A 26,780-nucleotide genomic window follows, 5' to 3' on the forward strand; every position below is an offset into this window, starting at 1 on the left:
CTGGAAATCTAAAAATATGCGATCAATTTCACATCCCATACCGACAGCAGTCATTAATTCGTGGGAATAAAACAGCTGGCTGTGTTTCAGAAGAACGTTTATTTTAATAACAGTGTAGTGTACAGTATCGCCGTTGCTATCGACCCTTGTATCGTACAGGCTTTTGTTTGTTTGGTTAGAACAGCTCAGTGTCGGTTAGACCGTCAGTGAGAGAGCACTTCGATTTCCTGCTGCTAATAAGGCGAGTACACCGTTCGCTTGTTACACATTTTTGCGAGCTTCAAACAGGTACAACTTATTTTCAGTTATCTGGGTAGTTACTATTTTATTTTTGTAATTTCTTGCGTGTTTGAGTGCCTACTAGACACAACCGTTTATTTTAATAACAGTGTAGTGTACAGTATCGCCGTTGCTATCGACCCTCGTATCGTACAGGCTTTTGTTTGTTTGGTTAGAACAGCTCAGTGTCGGTTAGACCGTCAGTGAGAGAGCACTTCGATTTCCTGCTGCTAATAAGGCGAGTACACCGTTCGCTTGTAGGGTAACCAGTCATGTGTAGGGACTGTGGTTGTTGTGAGCGGACGCAAGGAGAATTGGCCACTCTTCGGGGGCAGGTGGAGGCTTTGTCTGTTAGGCTCATCGAGCTCGAGGCGCAGGCGTCGGCTCGTAGTGGCGTTGGGGCAACTGTGGTGAGACCTATGCCTACTTCGGTGGCCTTGGAATCGCATGGAACCCCTGATGTCGCTGCGTCTTCCGGCAGTGAGCATCTTACCGGTCAGCCATCACTCCAGGGTGAATGGCGGACAGTGGTGGGCTCGCGCGTGCCTGGCCGAAAGGCGAAGGTGGGATCTGGCCGCGTGGCAGCTGCCTTACCCCTTTCCAACAGGTACGGGGTGCTTCCTAGTGGTGATGACATCGTTTCCGAGCCACCACAGGATGCCTCGCCTGTTGGGCCAGTGGCCGATTCTCCGGCAAGGTCCCGACAGTCACAGAGGGCGGGCCTATTAGTTATAGGGAGCTCCAACGTTAGGCGGGTTATGGAGCCCCTTAGGAAAATAGCGGGTAGGTCGGGGAAGAATGCCAGTGTGCACTCGGTGTGCTTGCCGGGGGGTCTCGTCCGTAATGTGGAGGAGGCCCTTCCGGCAGCTATTGAACGCACTGGGTGTGACCGGCTGCAGATAGTAGCACATGTCGGAACGAATGACGCCTGCCGCTTGGGTTCTGAGGCCATCCTTGGTTCCTTCCGGCGGCTGGCTGATTTGGTGAAGACAACCAGCATCGCACGCGGAGTGCAAGCTGAGCTTAATATCTGCAGCATAGTGCCCAGAGTCGATCGCGGTCCTCTGGTTTGGAGCCGTGTGGAGGGTCTAAACCAGAGGCTCAGACGACTCTGCGACTATAATGGTTGCAAATTCATCGACCTCCGTTATTGGGTGGAGAACTGTAGGGCCCCCCTAGACAGGTCAGGCGTGCACTACACGCCGGAAGCAGCTACTAGGGTAGCAGAGTACGTGTGGCGTGCACACGGGGGTTTTTTAGGTTAGAGGGACCCCCCCTTGGGCGAAACGATAAAATACCTGACGGCTTACCAGAGAGGACATTATCATCGTTGATAAAGAACGTCCGTCCTCAGAGACCAAAAACAGGAAAAGTCAACGTAATATTGGTAAACTGCAGGAGTATCCAGGGCAAGGTTCCTGAATTAGTATCTCTTATTGAAGGAAATAGTGCGCATATAGTATTAGGAACGGAAAGTTGGTTAAAACCGGAAGTGAACAGTAACGAAATCCTAGACACAGAATGGAATATATACCGCAAGGATAGGATAAACGCCAATGGTGGAGGAGTATTTATAGCAGTAAAGAATTCAATAATATCCAGTGAAGTTATTAGCGAATGCGAATGTGAAATAATCTGGGTTAAGTTAAGTATCAAAGGTGGGTCAGATATGATAGTCGGATGCTTCTATAGACCACCTGCATCAGCAACCGTAGTAGTTGAGCGCCTCAGAGAGAACCTGCAGAACGTCGTGAAGAAGTTTCGTGATCATACTATTGTAATAGGGGGAGACTTCAATCTACCAGGTATAGAATGGGATAGTCACACAATCAGAACTGGAGCCAGGGACAGAGACTCTTGTGACATTATCCTGACTGCCTTGTCCGAGAATTACTTCGAGCAGATAGTTAGAGAACCAACTCGTGAAGCTAACGTTTTAGACCTCATAGCAACAAATAGACCGGAACTTTTCGACTCCGTGAATGTAGCAGAGGGTATCAGTGATCATAAGTCAGTGGTTGCATCAATGACTACAAGTGTAATAAGAAATGCCAAGAAAGGAAGGAAAATATATTTGCTTAACAAGAGTGATAGGGCACAAATCGCAGAATATCTGAGTGACCACCATCAAACGTTCATTTCTGAGGAAGAGGATGTGGAACAAAAATGGAAAAAATTCAGAAACATCGTCCAGTACGCCTTAGATAAGTTCGTACCGACTAAGGTCCAAAGCGAGGGGAAAGATCCACCGTGGTATAACAATCATGTACGAAAGGTACTACGGAAACAAAGAAAGCTTCATCATAGGTTTAAGAGTAGTCGAATCATAGCTGATAAGGAAAAGCTGAACGAAGCGAAAAAGAGCGTAAAGAGAGCAATGAGAGAACCATTCAACGAATTCGAACATAAAACATTGGCAAACAATCTAAACAAGAACCCTAAAAAGGTTTGGTCATATGTAAAATTGGTAAGCGGATCTAAATCCCCTATTCAGTCACTCGTTGACCACGATGGCACCGAAACAGAGGACGACCGAAGAAAGGCAGAAATACTGAATTCAGTGTTCCGAAACTGTTTCACTGCGGAAAATCGTAACACGGTCCCTGACTTCAGCCGTCGCACGGACGCCAAAATGGAAAATATTGAAATAAACGATATCGGAATTGAAAAACAACTGCTATCACTTAGTAGCGGAAAAGCATCCGGACCAGACGAGATACCCTTAAGATTCTACAGTGATTATGCTAAAGAACTTGCCCCCTTTCTATCAGCAATTTATCGTAGATCGCTGGAAGAACGTAAAGTACCTAGCGACTGGAAGAAAGCGCAGGTCGTTCCCATTTTCAAGAAGGGTCATAAATCAGATGCGAATAATTATAGGCCTATTTCGCTTACGTCAATCTGTTGTAGAATAATGGAACATGTTTTGTGTTCTCGTATTATGACGTTCTTAGATAATACAAATCTCCTTCATCATAACCAACATGGATTCCGCAAACAGAGATCATGTGAAACTCAGCTCGCCCTATTTGCCCAAGAAATTCACAGTGCCGTAGACACTGGCGAGCAGATTGATGCCGTATTCCTGGACTTCAGGAAGGCATTTGATACGGTTCCGCACTTACGTTTAGTGAAAAAAATACGAGCTTACGGAATATCGGACCAGGTTTGTGATTGGATTCAGGATTTCCTAGAAGAAAGAACACAACATGTCATTCTTAACGGTTCAAAATCTGCAGATGTAGAGGTAATTTCGGGAGTACCGCAGGGAAGCGTGATAGGACCTTTATTGTTTACAATATACATAAATGACTTAGTTGACAACATCGGTAGCTCCGTGAGGCTATTTGCAGATGACACGGTTGTCTACAAGAAAGTAGCAACATCAGAAGACTCGTACGTACTCCAGGAGGACCTGCAGAGGATTAATGCATGGTGCGACAGCTGGCAGCTTTCCCTAAACGTAGATAAATGTAATATAATGCGCATACATAGGGGCAGAAATCCATTCCAGTACGATTATGCCATAGGTGGTAAATCATTGGAAGCGGTAACGACCGTAAAATACTTAGGAGTTACTATCCGGAGCGATCTGAAGTGGAATGATCACATAAAACAAATAGTGGGAAAAGCAGGCGCCAGGTTGAGATTCATAGGAAGAATTCTAAGAAAATGTGACTCATCGACGAAAGAAGTAGCTTACAAAACGCTTGTTCGTCCGATTCTTGAGTATTGCTCATCAGTATGGGACCCTTACCAGGTTGGATTAATAGAAGAGATAGACATGATCCAGCGAAAAGCAGCGCGATTCGTCATGGGGACATTTAGTCAGCGCGAGAGCGTTACGGAGATGCTGAACAAGCTCCAGTGGCGGACACTTCAAGAAAGGCGTTACGCAATACGGAGAGGTTTATTATCGAAATTACGAGAGAGCACATTCCGGGAAGAGATGGGCAACATATTACTACCGCCCACATATATCTCGCGTAATGATCACAACGAAAAGATCCGAGAAATTAGAGCAAATACGGAGACTTACAAGCAGTCGTTCTTCCCACGCACAATTCGTGAATGGAACAGGGAAGGGGGGATCAGATAGTGGTACAATAAGTACCCTCCGCCACACACCGTAAGGTGGCTCGCGGAGTATAGATGTAGATGTAGATGTAGATATATTCTGAATCCGTGCTGAGTATCCGTCAATGAATCGTTTCCTTCGAGGTAGTTCATAATGTTCGAACACAGTTTATGTTCCAGAATCCTACTGCAAACCGACGTTGGTGATGCAATGGGTCTGCAATTCAGAGCATTACTCCTCTTTCTTTTCTTGCGCATTGGCGTGACTTGTGCAACTTTCCAGTCTTTAGGTGCAGATCTTACGAAGAGCGAGCGGATGCATATACAAGGCACATATGAGGTGGTTACGATGTGCTTGGTGCACAATACGCGTATGCTCTGTGATCCCTTGTAGTCATCAGACGTAGTCCACCAGAACCTTGGCTGTCCTCATGTTCCACTGCAGTCCAACATCGCGCTATTGCCACATCCAAATGCCCCGCAAATCTGGATACTGCACCGTTAGACCATCCGGCCAAATGGAGACACAAAGTGACGCCTCTTTCAAACTCTATTAGAAGCTGATAATGCTGTCCCATATTAGTACGCGGCATCTCCGTGTCCTTCACATTGATACTTCACTGTCTGGCGCTGTTGACACCCCGTTCTACAGTCCTGGTAACAACTCTAGCCACGTACAATACTAATGCCTCTGGTGGCCGTTCCACCAGTCACAGAGAACTGTAGCTCTTATCATTTACATACCCGGAGATAGTGTGTATACGTAGGAAGTTTCTCTGACGTCTGACGATGTCTTCTGGGTGCTTCAGGTTTTTTGTCAGGCAGTGTATGTTAGGGCTGTTGTTGAGATGTAGATACATCGATATTTTCTCCAAAGCATATAGATATCTATCGGCAATATTTCTTTTCGCCATTATTTCGATACATCGATATAAAAACGGCAATACGGATATCAAATATTTTCATTTAATATCTTTTCGCAATTTTCCATAAATATTTCTTGTTCTTTAGATGGCTCTAAGCACAATGGGACTTAACATCTGAGGTTATCAGTTCCCTAGAACTAAGAACTACTTAAACCTAACTAACCTAAGGACATTACACACATCCATGCCCGAGGCAGGATTCGAACCTGCGACCGTATCAGCAGCGCAGTTCTGGACTGAAACGCCTAGAACCGCTCGGCCACAGCGGCTGGCCTTGTTCTTTTGAAATTGCAGAAGAACATAATTTTACTTTCATTGTGTGAAGGAGTCTTACTAGGCCTACTTTGTGCTTTCACCACGTCCGGTCTTTCTCGTTGACTGTGTGAAGCAAGTACAGATGGCACAAGGAAGAAGTCCGATTGCACTGGGGGTGGTGATGTGAATGGAATAACAAGATATCCCATATGAAGAAATAGCACACCAGTTGCGTTAAAAAAGAATTTTTGACGCAACCAGTGTGTTATTTCTTCACATCGGCATTCTCCAAAAACAGTAGCTGAAACGGATGAACAAAAATCTAAACGACAATAGCTCCCTACTTAGCAATCATACACAACCGCTTGCTCACCGATAGATCTGTACCTACAGATTGGAAAATTGCGCAGGTCGCACCAGTGTTTAAGAAGGAGTAAACCATCCAACTACAGACCTATATCAAAAATGGCTCTGAGCACTATGCGACTTAACTTCTGAGGTCATCAGTCGCCTAGAACTTAGAACTAATTAAACCTAACTAACCTAAGGACATCACACACATCCATGCCCGAGGCAGGGTTCGGACCTGCGACCGTAGCGGTCGCTCGGCTCCACACTGTAGCGCCTAGACCTATATCATTGACGTCGGTTTGCAGTAGGGTTTAGGAGCATATACTGTATTCAAACATTATGAATCACCACGAAGGGAACGATCTATTGATACGTAATCAGCATGGTTTCAGAAAACATCGTTCTTGTGCAACGCAGCTAGCTCTTTATTCGAATTAATGGCCGCTATGGACAGGGGATCTCAAGTTGATTCCGTATTTCTGGATTTCCGGAAAGCTTTTGACACCGTTCCTCACAAGCGACTTCTAATCAAGCTGCGGGCCTATGGGGTATCGTCTCAGTTGTGCGACTGGATTCGTGATTTCCTGTCAGGAAGGTCGCAGTTTATAGTAATAGACGGCAAATCATCGAGTAAAACTGAAGTGATATCAGGTGTTCCACAGGGAAGCGTCCTGGGGCCTCTGCTGTTCCTGACCTATATAAATGACCTAGGTGACAATCTGAGCAGTTCTCTTAGGTTGTTCGCAGATGATGCTGTAATTTACCGTCTAGTAAGGTCATCCGAAGACCAGTATCAGTTGCAAAGCGATTTAGAAAAGATTTGGCAGGTGGCAGCTGACGCTAAATAACGAAAAGTGTGAGGTGATCCACATGAGTTCCAAAAGAAATCCGTTGGAATTCGATTACTCGATAAATAGTACAATTCTCAAGGCTGTCAATTCAACTAAGTACCTGGGTGTTAAAATTACGAACAACTTCAGTTGGAATGACCACACAGATAAAATTGTGGGGAAGGCGAGCCAAAGGTTGCGTTTCATTGGCAGGACACTTAGAAGATGCAACAAGTCCACTAAAGACACAGCTTACACTACACTCGTTCGTCCTCTGTTAGAATATTGCTGCCCGGTGTGGGATCCTTACCAGGTGGGATTGACGGAGGACATCGAAAGGGTGCAAAAAAGGGCAGCTCGTTTTGTATTATCACTTAATAGGGGAGAGAGTGTGGCAGATATGATACGCGAGTTGGGATGGAAGTCATTGAAGCAAAGACGTTTTTCGTCGCAGCGAGATCTAGTTACCAAAATTCATTCACCAACTTTCTCTTCCGAATGCGAAAATATTTTGTTGAGCCCAACCTACATAGGTAGGAATGATCATCAAAATAAAATAAGAGAAATCAGTGCTCGAACAGAAAGGTTTAGGTGTTCGTTTTTCCCGCGCGCTGTTCGGGAATGGAATGGTAGAGAGATAGTATGATTGTGGTTCGATGAACCCTCTGCCAAGCACTTAAATGTGAATTGCAGAGTAATCATGTAGATGTAGATATAGACAAGATTGTTCTTTGCAGTGCGCGGAGACGTGAGAAGGAAATGCTGAAGCAGCTCGGCGCTACGAACAGAAACTGCAACGTTTAACTTCACCACTCAATTTTGACACTACGACTACTAGTTCGCTAGCGTTTGCAGAAATGAAGCAAAAGCGAAGTCGCCTTGAAGTGTTCCAGACAAATCCTATATGTGACGAAATCGAACGCGGACTCATTGGACACCTTTTACTGCGCCACTTAACAGCATGAACGTGCATCGTTTTCCTTACAGTTCTTGCACTAAGGGGGATAAGCAGGCTGCTAGCTAGTTGATGTAGAGAATATCTATTAATAAATCAATACTTAAATATACAGCTCTAAAACTGGTGGTACGGTAATACACTACTGGCCATTAAAATTGCTACACCAAGAAGAAATGCAGATGATAAACGGGTATTTATTGGACAAATATATTATACTAGAACTGACATGTGATTACATTTTCACGCAATTTGGGTGCATAGATCCTGAGAAATCAGTACCCAGAACAACCACCTCTGGCCATAATAACGGCCTTGATACGCCTGGGCATTGAGTCAAACAGAGCTTGGATGGCGTGTACAGGTACAGCTGCCCAAGCAGCTTCAACACGATACCACAGTTCATCACAAGTAGTGACTGGCGTATTGTGAAGAGCCAGTTGCTCAGCCACCACTGACCAGACGTTTTCAATTAGTGAGAGATCTGGAGTATGTGCTGGCAAGGGCAGCACTCGAACATTTTCTGTATCCAGAAAGGCCTATACAGGACCTGCAACATGGGATCGTGCATTATCCTACTGAAATGTAGGGTTTCGCAGGGATCCAACGAAGGTTAGAGCCACGGGTCGTAACACATTTGAAATGTAACGTCCACTGTTTCAATGTGCGTTCACCGCGATGTCGCCAAACACGGATGCGCCCATCATGATGTTGTACACAGAACCTGGATTCATCCGAAAAAATGACGTTTTGCCATTCGTGCACCCAGGTTCGTCGTCGAGTACACCATCGCAGGTGCTCCTGTCTGTGATGCAGCGTCAAGGGTAACCGCAGCCATGGTCTCCGAACTGATAGTCCATGCTGCTGCTAACGTCGTCGAACTGTTCGTGCAGATGGTTGTTGTCATGCAAACGTCCCCATCTGTTGAGTCAGTGATCGAGACGTGGCTTCACGATCCGTTACAGCCATGCGGATAAGATGCCTGTCATCTCGACTGCTAGTGATGCGAGGCCGTTGGGACCCAGCACGGCGTTCCGTATTACCCTCCTGAACCCACCATCTCCATATTCTGCTAACAGTCATTGGATCTCGACCAATGCGAGCAGCAATGTCCCGATACGATAAACCACAATCGCGATAGGCTACAATCCGACCTTTATCAAAGTCGGAAACGTGATGGTACGCATTTCCCCTCCTTACACGAGGCATCACAACAACGTTTCACCAGGCAACAACGGTCAACTGCTGTTTGTGTACGAGAAATCGGTTGGAAACTTTCCTCACGTCAGCACGTTGTAGGTGACGCCACCGGCGTCAACCCTGTGTGAATGCTCTGAAAAGCTAATCATTTGCATATCACAGCATCTTCTTCCTGTCGGTTTTATTTCGCGTCTGTAGCACGTCATCTTCATGCTGTAGCAATTTTAATGGCCAGTAGTGTATTTTATCTGGCGATCATCGATAATTTTTTTTATATATCGAGGGCGGATAATGACATTTTTTAAAAATATTGGTACACCAGATCCGCGATATTTTTAAAAATACCAACACGCCTAGTGTATGTACAGTACTCGACGTTCAACCCAACAGTCGGAGCGGGGTCAGTACTATTTTGTTCGGGTGAATCAGGGCGCGGTGTCGTGGCGGCGCGCGCCTCGCCGTGAGTAACGAAGCGCGTGACGGTGGTCATTTTTAATGGCTCAGCTGAGTCAGAGTGACGGCGCCTGCTATCTCACAGCCAGCCAGCCAGCCAGCCAGCCAGCCTTATGCGAGCCACGGCCGGTCAGCTGCTTATCACCGGCACCGGCCTTGAGTTCCTCGTACGCACGGCCGCCTCAACTCTCCGTGTCGTGCACACTGGTTCTCGTGCAAGACGTTCATAAACGCGACGTGCTGAATGCAAAGCACGACACGGTTTAAGGCTTTGACAGTTTATCGTTCGTAGTGTTTGAGTTTCCCCCTTTGTGGAAGGCGTAGTGCGACGACGTAGTAACAACGAAAAAATTAACTATTCTGACTGCGATCGCAAGTTGTAACCATAGGGAACACAGAACTGCCACCTCTGGCGACAATAATGGCTCCAACTCGGCTGGGAAGGAAGGAATATTAGCGTTTAACGTCCCGTCGACGACGAGATCATTAAGAACGGAGGACATGCTCAGCTTAGGAAAGCATGCGAAATTTACCGTGCCCCTTCAGGTGAGCCACTCATATTGAGCAATTTAGGGAAACCAGGCAAAACTTAATTCGGAATAGTGAGACAGGGATTCGATCCTCCGCCCTCAGGAATACGAGTTCAGTGTCTTACCAAAGTCTTGGCTCTTGGCAGGACTTGTCGTATCACAATTTCACACTTGTAGTTGCTGTGAAAATATCTGATGGCAGAAACGAAGTCTGATAAGCGACCCTAGCAGACTCGGACTACAATAACTGCCATGCATTCACGTCGCTTGCATGCAAAACAACTTGCAGAAGATGAAAATTGAATCACGGAAACTGCTCTTCGCTATCTACATCTACATCCACACACTGCAAGCCACCTGACGGTGTGTGAGGGAGGGTACTTTGAGTACCTCTATCGGTTCTCCCTTCTATTCCAGTCTCGTATTGTTCGTGAAAAGAAAGATTGTCGGTATGCCTCTGTGTGGGCTCTAATCTCTCTGATTTTATCCTCATGATCTCTTCGCAAGATATACGCAGGAGGGAGCTTGGCTCTTTGGTGAAGGTATGTTCTCGAAACTTCAACAAAAGCCCGTACCGAGCTACTGAGTGTCTCTCTCGCAGAGTCTTCCACTGGAGTTTATCTATCATCTCCGTAACGCTTTCGCGATTACCAAATGATCCTGTAACGAAGCGCGCTGCTCTCCGTTGGATCTTCTTTATCTCTTCTATCAACCCTATCTGGTACGGATCCCACACCGGTGAGCAGTATTCAAGCAGTGGGCGAACAAGTGAACTGCAATCTACTTCCTTTGTTTTTGGATTGCATTTCCTTAGGATTCTTCCAACGAATCTCAGTCTGGCATCTGCTTTACCGACGATTAATTTTATATGGTCACTCCATTTTAATTCACTCCTAATGCCTACTCCCAGATAATTTATGGAATTAACTGCTTCCAGTTGCTGACTTGCTATATTGTAGCTAAATGATAAAGGATCTTTCTTTCTATGTATGCGCAGCACATTACACTTGTCTACATTTAGATTCAATTGCCATTCCCTGCACCATGCGTCAATACGTTGCAGATCCTCCTGCATTTCAGTACAATTTTCCATTGTTACAACCTCTCGATATGCTACAGCATCATCCGCAAAAAGCCTCAGTGAACTTCAGATGTTATCCACAACGTCATTTATATATATTGTGAATAGCAACGGTCCTACGACATTCCCCTGCAGCACATCTGAAATCACTCTTACTTCGGAAGACTTCTCCCCATTGAGAATGACATGCTGCGTTCTGTTATCTAGGAACTCTTCAATCCAATCATACAATTGGTCTGATAGTCCATATGCTCTTACTTTATTCATTAAACGACTGTGGGGAACTGTATCGAACGTCTTGCAGAAGTCAAGAAACACGGTATCTACCTGGGAACCCTTATCTATGGTCCTCTGAGTCTCGTGGAAGAATAGCGCGAGCTAGGTTCCATACGATCGTCTTTTTCGAAACCGATGCTGATTCCTACAGAGTAGATTTCTAGTCTCCAGAAAAGTCATTATGCTCGAACGTCATACGTGTTCCAAAATTCTACAACTGATTGACGTTAGATTCAAATGGTTCAAATGGCTCTGAGCACTATGAGACTTAACATCTGTGGTCATCAGTCCCCTAGAACTTAGAACTACTTAAACCTAACTAACCGAAGGACATCACACACATCCATGTCCGAGGCAGGATTCGAACCTGCGACCGTAGCAGTCGCGCGGTTCCGGACATTTTCTGACATCAGCTGTACGAAGTATCGATGTGCGCCTAGAACCGCTAGACCACCGCGGCCGGCGATTGACGTTAGAGATATAGGTCTATAGTTCTGCACATCTGTTCGACGTCCCTTCTTGAAAACGGGGATGACCTGACCCCTTTTCCAATGTTTTGGAACGCTACGCTCTTCTAGAGACCTACGGTACACCGCTGCAAGAAGGGGGGCAAGTTCCTTCGCGTACTCTGTGTAAAATCAAGCTGGTATCCCATCAGGTCCAGCGGCCTTTCCTCTTTTGAGCGATTTTAATTGCTTTTGTATCCCTCTGTCATCTATTTCGATATCTACCATTTTGTCATCTGTGCCATGTGTTAAGTCTTTTATGTATTTTGCAAGCTTGATCAAATATCCGTTTTCCGAGAGTCAGGTATTTTACAGGAATGACGCCTGACAATAGCCTGTTTCCCCAGCATGACGAAACGAGGTTAACAGTAACTCATTTAGACTTTTAATAAACAGAGATTATGATTTTCTTTTGAACGTCTCTGAAATGGTAAGGAGGAGAACAATGTTCAAGTGGATCTGTTTAAAAATCTTATTCACGCCAGTTAGCGTGGGAGAACGTAGTTTATTACTTCGAAATTTTTCTGACATCAGCTGTACAAAGTATCGATGTGCTTTCATCTATTAGTGACACATGAAAATTTGTGCCGGATCGGGTCTTTAACCGGATTTCCCGTTTATCGCGAGCGTTCGCCGTACTACTTCGGCTATCTGTGCACGCTCCCAGGGACGACCTAAATCTCCCTACGACACACTCTTATTTATTTATATATTTATTTACACGTCAAGTTCCGTAAGATCAAATTGAGGAGCAAATCTCCAAGCTCATGGAACATGTCAGTACATGAAACTACAACATATAAGTAATAACAGATAAAAATAAAACAGCCGTATGCCGCAGTCCACTACATTGTCACTAGCAGGTCTACACTAATAGGTTATAAGGCTGATGTCAAAAAATTCGCAGTTCATCGAATAGATTTCGAATTATTTCGTACATCTGTTGATCGTCAGTAATGTCTTTTCATTCAGACATACAAGTAAACTATTTTATTATGTCCTCCTGCATCACGACTGTGGTATAAGACAGTGCGAAGTTGTGGAATATTAATCTGCTCTTAACATTTTTGAGATTTGGTGTGATTAGAAATCTTCTGAATCAATGAAGTCGACTCGTTTTCTTGTGCACAAAATTATCGAATGTGTTGTCAGCAGTTATAAACCACTGCGTTACCTCGCTCGGTCTAAGCCGGCTGGCCATCGAGTGGAAGTGAGCTTGGATGACAGATACGGGTACGTCAGTGCATGCTGATTCAGCTATACAGCAGAGTACATCAATTGTAGTGGCTGGTGGATGGTGGTGTGCCTGTCTCTTGGTAACCTAAGGGCAACACAGACAACATGCAGTCCTCCGTTACCTTTTTGAACGATAGCGGCACGGATGTTTCAAGCACAGAGCAGTCATCAGCCCTACCTCGTCCGAAATGTAATGACTGCTGTGTAAACTACCTGCTACGCGAATCAGAGGTGTCCTCCCAGTAGGATCCAGTATTATCACGGCAGGCGATGGGTCTGCGCCACAATAACGAGTGCAATTTGTTCTTCTCCTCGGAGTCTCCACGGAAGGATACGTCCTCCGTGACGCTTTACGTCTGGAAAGACGACGTGGTGGAACTTCAGTTTCCAGTGTTGGCACTGGGCGCGCCACTGTCGGTGCACCTAGCTGTTGCCACGTCAAGGGAAGCTACAATAACGGTTACCGTTCTGAAACACCGTGGAGTTTCAGACGTGTCACTGTCTGTGTGCAGATCTACAGCAAATTACCGACTATACTTTGTATACACATAAGCCTACTAGGCTTTCAGGTTTTTCGTCTGGGACGAATTTTCGAAGGAAAGATCCAATACCGCGGTTCTGACCAAGGTTTTCGGGAATCTTTCCTTGGTTGTAACGCAAATGCTGGAATTGGAAATTCCCTCCCATATACTCCCAACTGGGGCTCCCTTCACCGCATTACCACTGCGCCTCATATTTGGCTGAAAAGTTCGTGACCCTAGAATGGGTCATTACTTGAACACTTTTTTTCACTTGCCGCTCGGAGAAAGACCCACCGTCTACTTTCTCATGCTGTGTCGTTTTTTTTAGCGGCCGCGTCTACCCGCCGAGCTTGTGAGGAGCCTAAGCTAGATACCGGCAATCCTTGCGTACCCACGCACTGATTCACGTGTCCTCCACGTGGAGGTGGGTCATTTCTTTTACTTCTATTTTCTTGTTCGTTGAACTACTCTTGTAGTTATTTAAAATAAAATAATTGTTTCGTGAAACGGAAATATACGTAAATTTTTTGATAATTTAGAAAGGGGGGGGGGGCGGAAGATAGGACACACTATAGTGCCGCCATCTTGATGTCTGCAGATAAATATCTCGGCATTTGTCGTTGGCCTCCAGACACCACACTTCACTATGTGTTGGCGGTAGAGTAATTGGTTTAAGCTACGCATGATGTAGGTAGAACTAAGGTTATGTACAGGCCTTAGGTGACAATACACCGTCACTGTTTAAAATACTACCATACACTTGTGTACTATTCTAAACTGACCTTTCGCTAACAATAATGGAACACTACTTAGCCTAATGTATCTTTGCGATATATCTGTTGGCATAGTGTCTGGAGTTCATAATTACCACCTTATGGATTATCTCATTTTGCTGCATATTCACTTGGCCCAGTGCGTAGGTATTCTCTGTAACTGCAAGCCGGCAAGACTCAGCGGAGGAGCGCCTCTGAAGATGTCCAGCGCAGTCCTGGACGAAATGGCAGGAACAGACGAGTTTTTTGGACCACGACCTTACCATCCCGAAAGATTTACCAGCAGCTATGTCCTGCGGACGTCAAAACCTTCATTCTATATTCTCTGTAAGTTGTTTTAGAAATTTCGTCTACTAATTTGTTTAGATGCTTTCACTGAACAACGTACCTAGCTGCTTCGTGTATTTGGCGTTCAGTGGCTAATTTTTGTACCTGTGTTGCGTGTTTTTATGTTTATGTAATTCTCACAGAATGGGATTGTGTGTTCTGTGGTCCCTAATACCCCATATGTGCAATTTTGGGTCTGACTTAAAGTTACGCGATTTGCTTAAAAAACCAATTCCACCTAGAGAATGAAGTTGAATTAAAAAAAGATGATGAAATAAATTGTGGTCCATATTTTTAAATTTTACCCATTACTTTTGTGACCTTTTATGTTTTAGTTATGCCCCCATCTTTGTACATTAAAGTTACTTTTTCATTGTTCTGTTTTTAATGACACTGAATCGTTAAATATGAGCGCTATATGATTCTTTTATCAAAGTAGTAGTAACAGTAATAATAAACTCCGCCACAGGCGGTCCCATGTCCACTCAGATAGGAGGAGATTGGAGTAACACCGCCACATAAAAAATAAAAAAACGGGTAACGGTGAAAATCTCAGTGGCAGTGAAGACGGAAATATAGTTCACTGATACGGTGGCACTAACGAAAGAGGCAGCCCTGCTCTTAGGGTTAACATAAACGATAGAAATTAAAATCAAAACACGTCTGTTCCCGAATCAGGTGATATTTTGTCAGCGTCTATATCCCACGCAAATGCCGGCTGAAAAAAATTAGTAAATAAAAGAAAAGCAAAAAAAAGTTCGGATTCTGTAGTGTCTGCACCATCACGGAACCAATAATTGGGGGAGCTGGAAAACCTTTGTGATCTGAAACTGAAATTTAAGAAGAAATATAAATTTGTAATAATAAATAGCAACTGACTACAAACTTGGGAAACTAAAGGAAATGTTAAACTGTTTGAACAGCAACAACTTCTTGCTAGCAGACATGCTGAAAACCTAATAATGAATGGTGAGAACGATCGAATTTTTTAAGGTAATTCCAGTCAAGAAGAAGGAAGGCACTTGGGCTACGAGAGCAAATGAGTAAATATATTCATTCTGTCCTAAAATAACAGATGAGGTCAGGAAACGACATGTTACACTCTATGAAACATTGACAGAGAATGAAGGAAAACCAATTGACAAGGAATATTCACACATTCTTCGAAAACGGGAAGATGGACAAGAAAACGGATTGACGGACAAGAAGAGAAAGGTGTTAGACGAAATGGACTTCGAAAAAATAATAATATTATTAACAGAGTAATAATAAAAGAAAGTGCCCAAAACGGGTCTCCCCCCCCCCCCCCCCCCCTCCCTCCCGGCTACGGCGGACTCCTGGTTCTTGATTGGCTCCGTATTCTCCTGAACTCTAGTGCAACCCAGATGTAAATAGTGGTTTAGTCTTCTATAATTGTGCACGCTAGCACGGATTGCACAGGTTGCCTTCTTCACTTGTTACTTGTAAGTTCGCTTTTACTTGTTTTAACAATGAAAAAAGTTTTTACATTGTGCTATTTTTTCATTGTTTCTCCTACATATTGGCAGGAAAGTCAACATAAATGTGTTCTTTAATACTAAGGTTTATGGTTGACGTTTATTATAAAATTATTCCACTTAAATTTGGTTAAAAATTTATTGGGCTGATATAATACAGATGACAGTCACGTAAACTGGATCCCTTTCAGTTGCTTAAACCAAACCCTTTACTTTTTTATGTTCAAAATCTGTTTATTAGTATATATTCTTATCCTCTTGAAATTCTATTGCAGATTCCAAGATGGTAATGGGAAAGGTTGATCAAAGAAAGTGGAGTTCTTCTGAAGTTACTAAAGCTATTGGTGAAGTTCAGAAAAAGAAGATGACTGGAAGAAGGCCAATAAACAGTTTAATGTTCCGAAAACAACACGTATGATGCTATCCAAACTGAAGTTCGGTACAACAGAGGAAGCAGAAGAAACAAAATAGACAGACGTACTATTTTGGGTAAAGATCTTGTAGAAGTACTGGTTTAATGTTATACTTATATGGATGTGATGCCTGTTCTTACGAACATGTCCGAATGACCTGCAGCCGTCTAGAACGAAATTAGAATTACATTAATACCTTCATCTGTTGACGGGTGTTGATATATATCAACAAGGACAGGTGAAAATATGTGTGACGACCGGGGCTCGAACCCGAGATCTCCTGCTTACATGGCAGACACTCTATCCATCTTAGCCACCGAGGGCACATAAGATAGCGGGACTGCAGGGACTATCTCGCGCACGCCTCCCGCGAGGCCCACATTCACACGTTATATGTCCACACACTACATTCGTAGTGTCACACCGCAACACACTCATTACTCTTGGAAGACATTCTTACCAAGTCCCGTAAGGGTTCGTCCGGAAGAACAGACACCACTGATGACCTGCAGCCGTCTAGAACATGTCCGAAAGAACAGACACCACATCTTTCTTTGGGTTTACTCGTAATGATTTGTGAAAAAAATAGCCGTCCAGTTGGCAGAGAGAAAGAACAATGAACACCCCTTCAAGGACGCAATCGCTAGTGAAAAGTAGGTAGGTCTTTTCTTAAATGTCACGAAACTAAATTGTCAGAAAGGAAATGCACGGGAATATCCTGCAGCAGAGCTTTTGGATTCAGTAAAGAACGCACCGAGACTTTTTTTTTTTTGTAACCTTCTGGAACACGTTACATTATACCTACTTTGAAACTGGATTATGTTTTATTTTATGTAATACCTTTTTCTAATTTTTTAGTGTTATTAGCTTATTTTTAGAATGTGGCCTATTTTGGCAACTATTTCTCATACTCGAGAAGTGTAAGGTTCTTAAAAGTAATGTTTTTGGTAATTGCTTTTAATGATATTTTCTAAGAGTAGAATGTAAATGAAGCACAACATTATAAAGAAAATATTACACGCTTTTAAAACATAATCTATCAGTATTTTCTTTTTTAATAAGAAAAACAAAATTGGGTCCTGTTTTGGGCACTTTCCTCTAATAATGACAACAGTAATAATAATAATAATAACAATAATAATTAAGTACACGGCGGCATAAGGAGAGACTACTCCCAAACGTTAGCTCTAGACCGCTGCGTTAAACGTGTGAGTGGTCAGAAGGTGAAAGAGAGGCGACTCACTGTCGGAAGCGGCGGCGTCGTCTGCGTGGCGCCTCTTGGTGGCCTCGTCCGGCGAGCCACCGGTGACCAGCACCTTCCAGAGCAGCGACTCTATGTAGTAGTGCGTGCCGCCCACCACCACGGGCAGCTTCTGCCGCGACACCAGGTCGTCGATCTGGAAGGCCTCAGTTAAGGGAAACACTTTGTACGGCGGCACAAACCTGCTAGGCTAGAGCTACTGGGCAGAGCACCACACGGCGAGGGTACTGTAAGGGGCAAGGCAAGAACTGACGGGAAGGGAATTATTTAAGTGATGAAACTAGCATGAGCACATGAGTATAAGAATGAAAATAGTCTGAAAATCAATTCAAAGAGAGTGAAACAACATATAACCAACATTTATGTTTAGCTGTATTACTATACCACCAACACAAGACAAAATCCTAGTAGTAGGCTGCCTATGCAATGGCTTCCAGAGACAGCAAAAATTTTATTTTCAATGTTCCACACAGTTATTGACAAAATTTAAAATGCAGTTATAGTCTGCTAATTAAGAGCTATAATATTAAGTTTGTACGCCCCTGGTAGCTGAGTGGTCAGCGCGACGGAATGTCATACATAACGGCCCGGGTTCGTTTCCCGGCTGGGTCGGAGATTTTCTCCGCTCAGGGACTCGGTGTTGTGTCGTCCTAATTATCATCATCTCATCCCCATGGACACGCAAGTCGCCGACGTGGCGTCAACTCGAAAGACTTGCACCAGGCGAACGATCTACAAGACAGGATGCCCTAGCCACATGGCATTACCATTTCCACATCTTATGTTAAAAGTTTAGCACAATAGGACAGGTATTAAAGCTAACAACTGCGTATCTTGTCTTGAGGCAGCGAAGTATCCGCATTTTATTTACCCAGTATTTGAGAACGAGATAACTTAGCGACTTGCAACAAACTTTACACATAATTTCCAACCTTCATGAATATTTTTCTTGCTGACACCCTCCACAAAATGATGAAAGGAAGAAAGTTTTGTTGTTCATGCAGTAAAACTGCAGCGTCAGGCACGAAGTTCCTTACTACTAATTGTATCCGCAACACGTTTTGAAGACATTATCCACATAACCCACTGAATGTACCTGCAAAATTAAGTCATTGAACGACATATAGTACAGGAAATATGACGTTTTATAGATGGATGTTCGATTATTTAAAGAATCTGGGTTAGGGTTTACTGGTACGGAACAGATCCGTCTTTTTAAACTGAATGATTATTATTATTATGGAAATGCCGTGTGGCTAGGGCCTCCCGTCGGGTAGACCGTTCGCCTGGTGCAAGTCTTTCGAGTTGACGCCACTTCGGCAACTTACGTGTCGATGGGGATGAAATGATGATGATAAGGACAACACAACACCCAGTCCCTGAGCGGAGGATATCTCCGAGCCAGCCGGGAATCGATCCCGGGCCGTTAGGCATGACATTCCGCCGCACTGACCACTCACCTACCAGGGGCGGACATCATCATCATCATCATCAAATATCATCACATTAAATTACCAAACTACTTACAACACCGTACTCCACTCCCACTCTTTAGAGCTCCCATGAGCTCTCGGTGACCCTTAGATCAAGTGAGATCAGTTAGCAACAGTAAACGTTATCCGTACTGGAATGTATAACTGTGACATTACCAAACGGAAACCTATGCTGTGTGTATCTAGCGCCTAAAGAAGAAGCAAAGAAGAGAAAAAATAGAAAAACTGAAGTAAGTGATATTCTGACCATCTAATTGTAAATAAAAGGTGACAATTATTAAACTATATGAAATAAAATCGTCATAACTTCTTAACGGTTGCGTTAGGACGCCAGACTGTATGGTTGGCCGCTGGTCATGATGGGAATTAGTATGCGCATGCGTAAGCGTCTTCTTATTGTTGGCCATTTGGACGTCAAAATGTCACAGTACAGGCGTGCCTGAGCGTACAGCGCTTATGTGGGCCTACTATGCGAGCAGTAACAGCCCATCTGCTGCTCAAAGGAAAATTGCTACCGAGTTCAAGCTGAAGACAACTTGTCCAAGTGTGCTAACAATCAACAATTTTGATTCGCAAGTTTGCGAGAACGGGTAGTGTTCGTGATGACAGTGTTGGCAATGTCGGTCGTCCAAGAAGGGTGAAAACGCCTGAAAACTTGAGAAGACACGCGCTGTGTTTCAAACCAGCCCCAGGAAATCCATCAGATGAGCTGCATAACAGGTGGGATTCAACTTGGCGGAACTGCGACAAATTGTTGTTGAAGACCTGCATCTCTTCCCATACTAAATTCAAACCCATCAGCCACTAAGCCTCAGGGTCATGGAACAGCGGCTGTGTTTCGCTAACACTTCAAAAATGGTTCAAATGGCTCTGAGCACTATGGGACTTAACATCTGAGGTCATCAGTCCCCTAAAACGTAGAACTACTTAAACCTAAATAACCTAAGGACATCACACACATCCATGCCCGAGGTAGGATTCTAACCTGCGACCGTAGCGGTCGCGCGGTTCCAGACTGAAGCGCCTAGAACCGCTCGGCCACAACGGCCGGCTCGCTAACACTAATGACCACAGAACTGACGAACAGGACTTAGTTGTGAATATGGTTTGGTTTAGCGATGAAGCCCACTTTCATTTGGATGGGTTCATCAATAAGCAAAATTGGCGAATCTGAGGAACTGAGAACGCGCATTGCGCGATCGAGAAGTCTCTTCACCCTCAACGGCTGACTGTGTGGTGTGCAATGTCCAGTCACGGAATAATCGGTTCGACATTCCTTGATGGTACAGCGACTACGGAACGGAATGTGATGGTTTGGTAGATGATTTCATCCTCGTTATCCAAGATGCCCCTGATTTCGACAAGTTGCGGTTCATGCAAGACGGCGCTCGACCCCATCGAAGCAGGAGACTGTTTGATGTCCTGGCGGAGCACTTTGGGGACCGCATTCTGACTCTGACATATCCAGAGGCCACTGGCATGAGCTTCGGTTGGCCGCCATATTCTCCGGACACATGCGACTTTTTGTGAGGCCATATTAAAGACAAGGTGTACAGCAATAACTCCAAAACCATTGCTGAGCTGAAAACACACATTCAGGAAGTCATACACAGCATCGATCTTCCGAAACTTCAGCGGCTCATGCAGAATTTCGCTTTGTCTGCGCCACATCATCGCAAATGACGGCAGGCATATGGAACATGTCATAACCTAAATCGGAATATCTGTAGTGACATTTACACATTGAATAAAGTGTATGCACGCCGTAGTTTGTAACTAATTGACGTTTTTTTCATATCGTTCAATAATTGCCACACAGTAGAAAGGTAATTTCAAATTGCTGCCGGGAAACTCCACAGCTCTAACAAAATAAAGTGTGTACGAAAACATGTGTCACACTTTAGAGATTCATTCTTGACTTCAAAACACTACAAGATGTTCATATGAACATGGGTCCAAAAATCCTTCGTTACGAATATATGAAAGCAATTCGCTGCAGTGACTCTTGATTTTGTGAATTAACTCAAATGTACATTTTTACTCATTTTCTTGTTTACAGTTTGTCATGGCATTTGTTTTGTTTTGTCTGATTGCCTTTTGTCCCGTTTTAAACACTTCTATCACAATACATCTCAACGATTTATTCAGTGTCTGGAATGACACACTACATGTACTCTCCAGCAGATGGGAGTGCGGACGCAGCGTGCAGAACGTTACCGTGGGAGGCAGTCATCTTGTGCAACAAACTTTGCACGTACTACTTCACCAAGGATTGCGAGAGACAGGCTCATTTCAGAATAGAGTTCCAGATGTTGGGAGCCCACGCTATGTACGAACGCCTAAGCATGAAGAACGGGTTCTTCGTACGGCGGACGTAACTGCATCAACTAGTACAAGAACAATACGATACGGGAAGACATTTCTCGCATGACGATCTGGAACATTCCGTACGAAACTTTCCTATGTCTGCATGCCCTTCAACAGATGGAGTAATTTAATGAAGCAGGCTTTCAAGCCTAGAGCAAATGTCGGTCAACGCTTATTAGGGCAGTATGCAGCGTTTCTGCAATTCTGTGAAAGTATCTTTTCACTGAAGAGGCTGGTTTCTCACTTGAAGGACTCTTCGATTACGATAACAATCGTCTCCTGGATTATGAAAACTCTCAGGAACTACGACAAGACAGATATCAACAGACGTTCATCTTGAAATTGTGGGGTGGAATAAATCATGACCGTTTATGTGGTCCCTACTTTTTTCCACAATATCTTACTGGGACTGGGACGAACGTTTCTCAGACATCAGTTTCTACATTTACTTTACGATGTGCCTCTAGATGTCATCCAATGCATGGTTTTTTTTATGCACGATGGTGCTCCATCTCGCTTAATACGGGTGGTTCGGCAGTATCTCGATCACCAGTTTGCCGGCCGCTGTGACCGAGCAGTTGTAGGCACTTCAGTCCAGAACCGCGCTGCTGCTACGGTCGCAGGTTCGAATCCTGCCTCGGGCATGGATGTGTGTTATGTCCTTAGGTTAATTAGGTTTAGGTAGTTCTAAGTCTAGGGGACCTCAGATGTTAAGTCCCATAGTGCTAAGAGCCATTTGAACCACTTGATCACCAGTTTCCCAACAGGTGGATCCATTGCATGGCCTGTCCGATTGTCACATTTGAATCCTGTTTTATGACGCGTAGCGAGATAATAGTGTCCATGAAATGCTCGGGATTAGCGCGGAGTGCCACTATGCGTGGCGCCCTCGAAAAGCATAGTGTGTCGTCCTAATCGGCGATCAGGGAGTCTCAAAGTGCGGTGAAGGACAAACACAGAACTATATGAACGCGGGAGCGAGAAGCATCCATAAGACGAAAGCAAGCGAGCTTAGGCCGAGTAAAGAAGAATCCGGTGTACAATTACCATGTAACTGAATTCGGAATCCGCGCGGTCGAACCAGAGAAGCTACTACTCCAGAGGCACTGGCCAATGCAGGGGACGACCACGCCGCTTACGGTGGAGTCGTGGATCACATCGATTCTCGACCAATAGCAGTTACTCGCCCGCCATGCATGATTCTGGTGGGGATACCAGAGATCCAATGGATTCTGTTTCTTTTGCGACATGTAACACGCATAGTGTATTCAACTCCCCTACCCAACGTCGATGTTCGAGGAAGGGTATCCACAATGGATTTGACCATCCAGAAAGTACGCCAACACCGAGCGAGGTGGCGCAGTGGTTAGCACACTGGACTCGCATTCGGAAGGACGACGGTTCAATCCCGCGTCCGGCCATCCTGATTTAGATTTTTCCGTGATTTCCCTAAATCGCACCAGGCAAATGCTGGGATGGTTCCTTTCAAAGGGCACGGCCGACTTCCTTCCCCGTCCTTCCCTAATCCAATGAGACCGATGACCTCGCTGTTTGGTCTCTTCCCCCTAAACAACCCAAGTACGCCAACATAGGAAACGCAGGCTCATGGTGTTGGGTGTTGCCCACTCCTCTCGTATAGGGTGCCTAAGTGATGCTGCGGTCTTAATATGCTGTACAGCAATTCAAGCTCATAACATTAGTAGTTTTATTTCAATAAAGCAGGTTGACAATATTTAACTTGAATGTACACAGGTGTTGCAAGGGATGGGTGACATGCAACATAAATCCGAGTCCTCGCTATACGCAATGTTCAAGCAATGGAATGGATATGGATCTCTACAATCTGATGATATCGTAGCACTCTCTGCTAGGCCGTGCTAATACTGTCAACTAACGTCCGGCCGAGGCTGGCATGAGCGGCGATAATATTCACTTCTTGCAGAGGTCGCTGCTGGCGCGGAGCGTTCCTTGTCAGCGGGCTATGGGCTGACGTTTCCTCACCGCCTTATCTGGTCTTGCGTTCTTCCTCTTCGTTCCGGCGCTTGTGGTTACGCCAGAACACATAGGATGCATGGAAAGAGGAAGAGGTCACTTCGAAATATTTTTATAATTATAAATCTGTTTGACAAACGTATCATTTTGTGCCACCAATAATAAATCCCTCCATACATTCCAAATGAAGGATTTCCGAATCCATGATCGTAGGAATTTTTTGTAATGTTCTGATGTCAAGAAGAAGTACATAAACTTTATGACACTTATAATTTACACTGTTTGGATATCCATAAATATTATAAAGATGAACGTGTGTGTGCGCTATCAAGCAATAATAGCTTTGGGGGTGAGAACCACCTGCGTATCATAGTTCACGAGATCTGACGTCATAAATGTGCATGACGTTTAAATTTATTATTTCTTTGCTACTAACTCTATTCGCAGCACATTTTATAGACAGTATCCACAAATACTGCTGAATGTACATCCACAAATATATCATTGTATGACACAGTTCAAGAGATATGACGTGATAAAGACTGAGATACGTGGAAAAATGCCGCATCATGCCTTATGTTTTAATAGATTTATTCTTTACTACTAAGACACTCTTATAGTCGAGTGAATTTAAGGAAATCCCTGACACCTGACAGCTATTTGACAGCTTTTAACTGCGAAGCGCGAACGGCTGTAGGTAAAAACAACAGCCTTCGGTGCAGCTATAACGAGACGTTTCCATAGAGACGTTTACAAAAAAAATTGGATATTGTACTTATACATCTGCAAATTCTGCATAGTTTCATGCTTTCGAAAATGCTTACAGAAATACATGGAAATGAATTTTTTTCGATATTACACTACAAACACAATTCATTTTTTTCTTTTCGTTTCCAACAGAAAATTGGCAAAATGAATACCCAGGCAATGCCGGGTTTTTCAGCTAGTTAATTAATCAAATTAAAAAATGATCCTATCCAGTACATCTTTGGGGACAGGTATAAACACCTGATTAGATACCAGAAATTCGTCCTGGTCGTGTAATATCCGGACACCGTATCCACAAGTTCTCTTACTGGGAAGACGACAATTACGCGCCATACACGTGTTTGAAATAACAAATAATGGCGACAGATTAAAAAAATAATAATAACAGGCCCCATCAAACTATACTGAACACATGAAAATACGCATGAAGAGGTCTCATCTATTGTAGAACACAATACGGGCAATATTGCAATATAGGTTAAAATTTTAAAGTTGCTTCGGATATTCTCAAATGTATTATGACGTACTTTGTAAACAGTTGTGCATATATATTAAATAGTGTTAACTATTTGGTGACAGTCTTGTAGACACTGTATTAGAGTTGTTAATTGCGACATGTGTTTGAGGTTATTTTACTCTAGAATATAGTAATCTCAGGCAGGAGGAGTTCTTCTTCTTGTGTCAGGAATGCTGTACTATCTTATATCAAGTTGAGTGGTGACAGAAATATAAGAATAAACAAAAGTTTATCTTGTCACTTTGAATTATTTCTTAAATCATTAGAATCTCTTTTACGGATGTGTCAAGTATGACATACGAAGTGTGTTTCACTGTATTATCAACACGTAACAGTAACCACAGTCACCACCATTCGCAACACTGTCAATATCTACAGTCCCGACGAACTGTTACCGACCCGCAAGGGGAGCCTACGACGTTGGGATGCCGGCACGGTAGCTCAGCGTGTACGGTCAGAGAGCTGCTTGGTCTCTATCCTAACAAACTGAGTGAAAGTACAAAAAAACATCAACGGATGTCATGTGACGTCCGCCACGACCAATAACTAACAAATTGCCAAAAAAGAAATTTAAAAAAAAGGTTGACGTTCGAGCTTCTTAAGACGAATGTGTATGAGGCGACAGTTCGACTCCCACTCAAACGTAATGTTTAATTTATATATTTTTTCATCACTGACCATATTATTTAATTTACACAACACTTCAGAGATAATTCAATTAAAAAAACACGTGTATTTGCATGGAGTTTAAGTGAATTCCTTGTTATTCAACTACTTACTATTTTTAATTAAATTTAATTATTAGAACAAACATATTTACAACTGTCGACAAGTAAATGAAGGAACGCTTAGAGTTTTCCTGAAAGTGTATGCCTTTTGTGATTTGCGAAATCCCGTATACATGCAATCTGGTCAGGTATCCAGAACTACTTTGCAACTCAACGTTTCGAGCTGCAGACAGAGCAGGCCCCATTCGGTACTTCACCTGCGTAGCGGTCAGTCGCTGCTAATGTAGCAAGAACGAATAGTGTAGGTGCAAATTTTTTTGACTATCACATAATTTACACTTGTAGTACAAAAATTGAGGTCTGAGTGGGAGTCGACCCGTCGCCTCATACACTTTCATCTTACGAAGCACCAACTCTAACCATTTTTCTTTTTTTTTTTTTTTCATTTTGTTCGGTATTGTTCGTTGCGTTAGTCGGGGCGCACGCTGATCGTTGATTCCTTCACTAAGTTTTTTTTTTATTACAAAGGGCAATCAGCCCTCCACTTGACCACCATAAATCTAATGTCCGGCACCTATGCACAGATACATCAGTCACATAAGAAACGGGTAAAACCTCTCATGCGATTTTCTCGGAACTGCCAAAGTAGTGAACTTTTCTGCTTGGAAATTATGCTGTTCTAATGGCCTACTAATGGCATACAAAGACTGAAATAAATCCTTGATCCGAACGTCGTGGCCTCTCCCTGTCAGTCAGGTGCTCCCAAGCGCCCACCGGTATCTAGAGCAAGGCTGTCAGCTGTGCGTACTACAGCTATTGAAAGGATGTCAAGCGGAGGATTCAAAAGGCGAATAACACGACGGAGGTTATTCCACATGTATTTAAGTACGTTACAATCCAGAGCTTCTTGTAATGCCGTTTCAGCCGCATAGCAATGTCAAAATATAAGTTGAAAATAATCTTGTATGTATGTGTGTGTGTGTGTGTGTGTGTGTGTGTGTGTGTGTGTGTGTGTGTGTGTGTGTGTTTGTGTGTGTGTGTGGACATGGAACAAAAGGGGGGCGGGCGGTTAAGTGTGTCTAGACAGAGATGTCCGAGGGCAGATTCGTCTTCAAATCAATCGGGAGGAGTGTCTTCCACATAGATTAGTAGACCTGGACAGAGCAGGG

The 26,780-nt window shown here is 43.9% G+C and overlaps 1 protein-coding gene across 1 annotated transcript in view; it reads right to left on the minus strand.

The window, feature by feature from the left end:
* The window catches only part of LOC126474571 (tRNA dimethylallyltransferase-like), a 627,506-nt gene that overhangs the window by 107,137 nt on the left and 493,589 nt on the right, over positions 1-26,780 (minus strand). Inside the window, exon 3 of the mRNA XM_050102048.1 lies at positions 17,729-17,882. Coding sequence (XP_049958005.1) covers positions 17,729-17,882 — 154 coding nt within the window. The remainder of the gene's footprint in view (positions 1-17,728; positions 17,883-26,780) is intronic.

Source organism: Schistocerca serialis, chromosome 4 (genome assembly GCF_023864345.2).
Source record: "Schistocerca serialis cubense isolate TAMUIC-IGC-003099 chromosome 4, iqSchSeri2.2, whole genome shotgun sequence".
NCBI lineage: Eukaryota > Metazoa > Arthropoda > Insecta > Orthoptera > Acrididae > Schistocerca > Schistocerca serialis.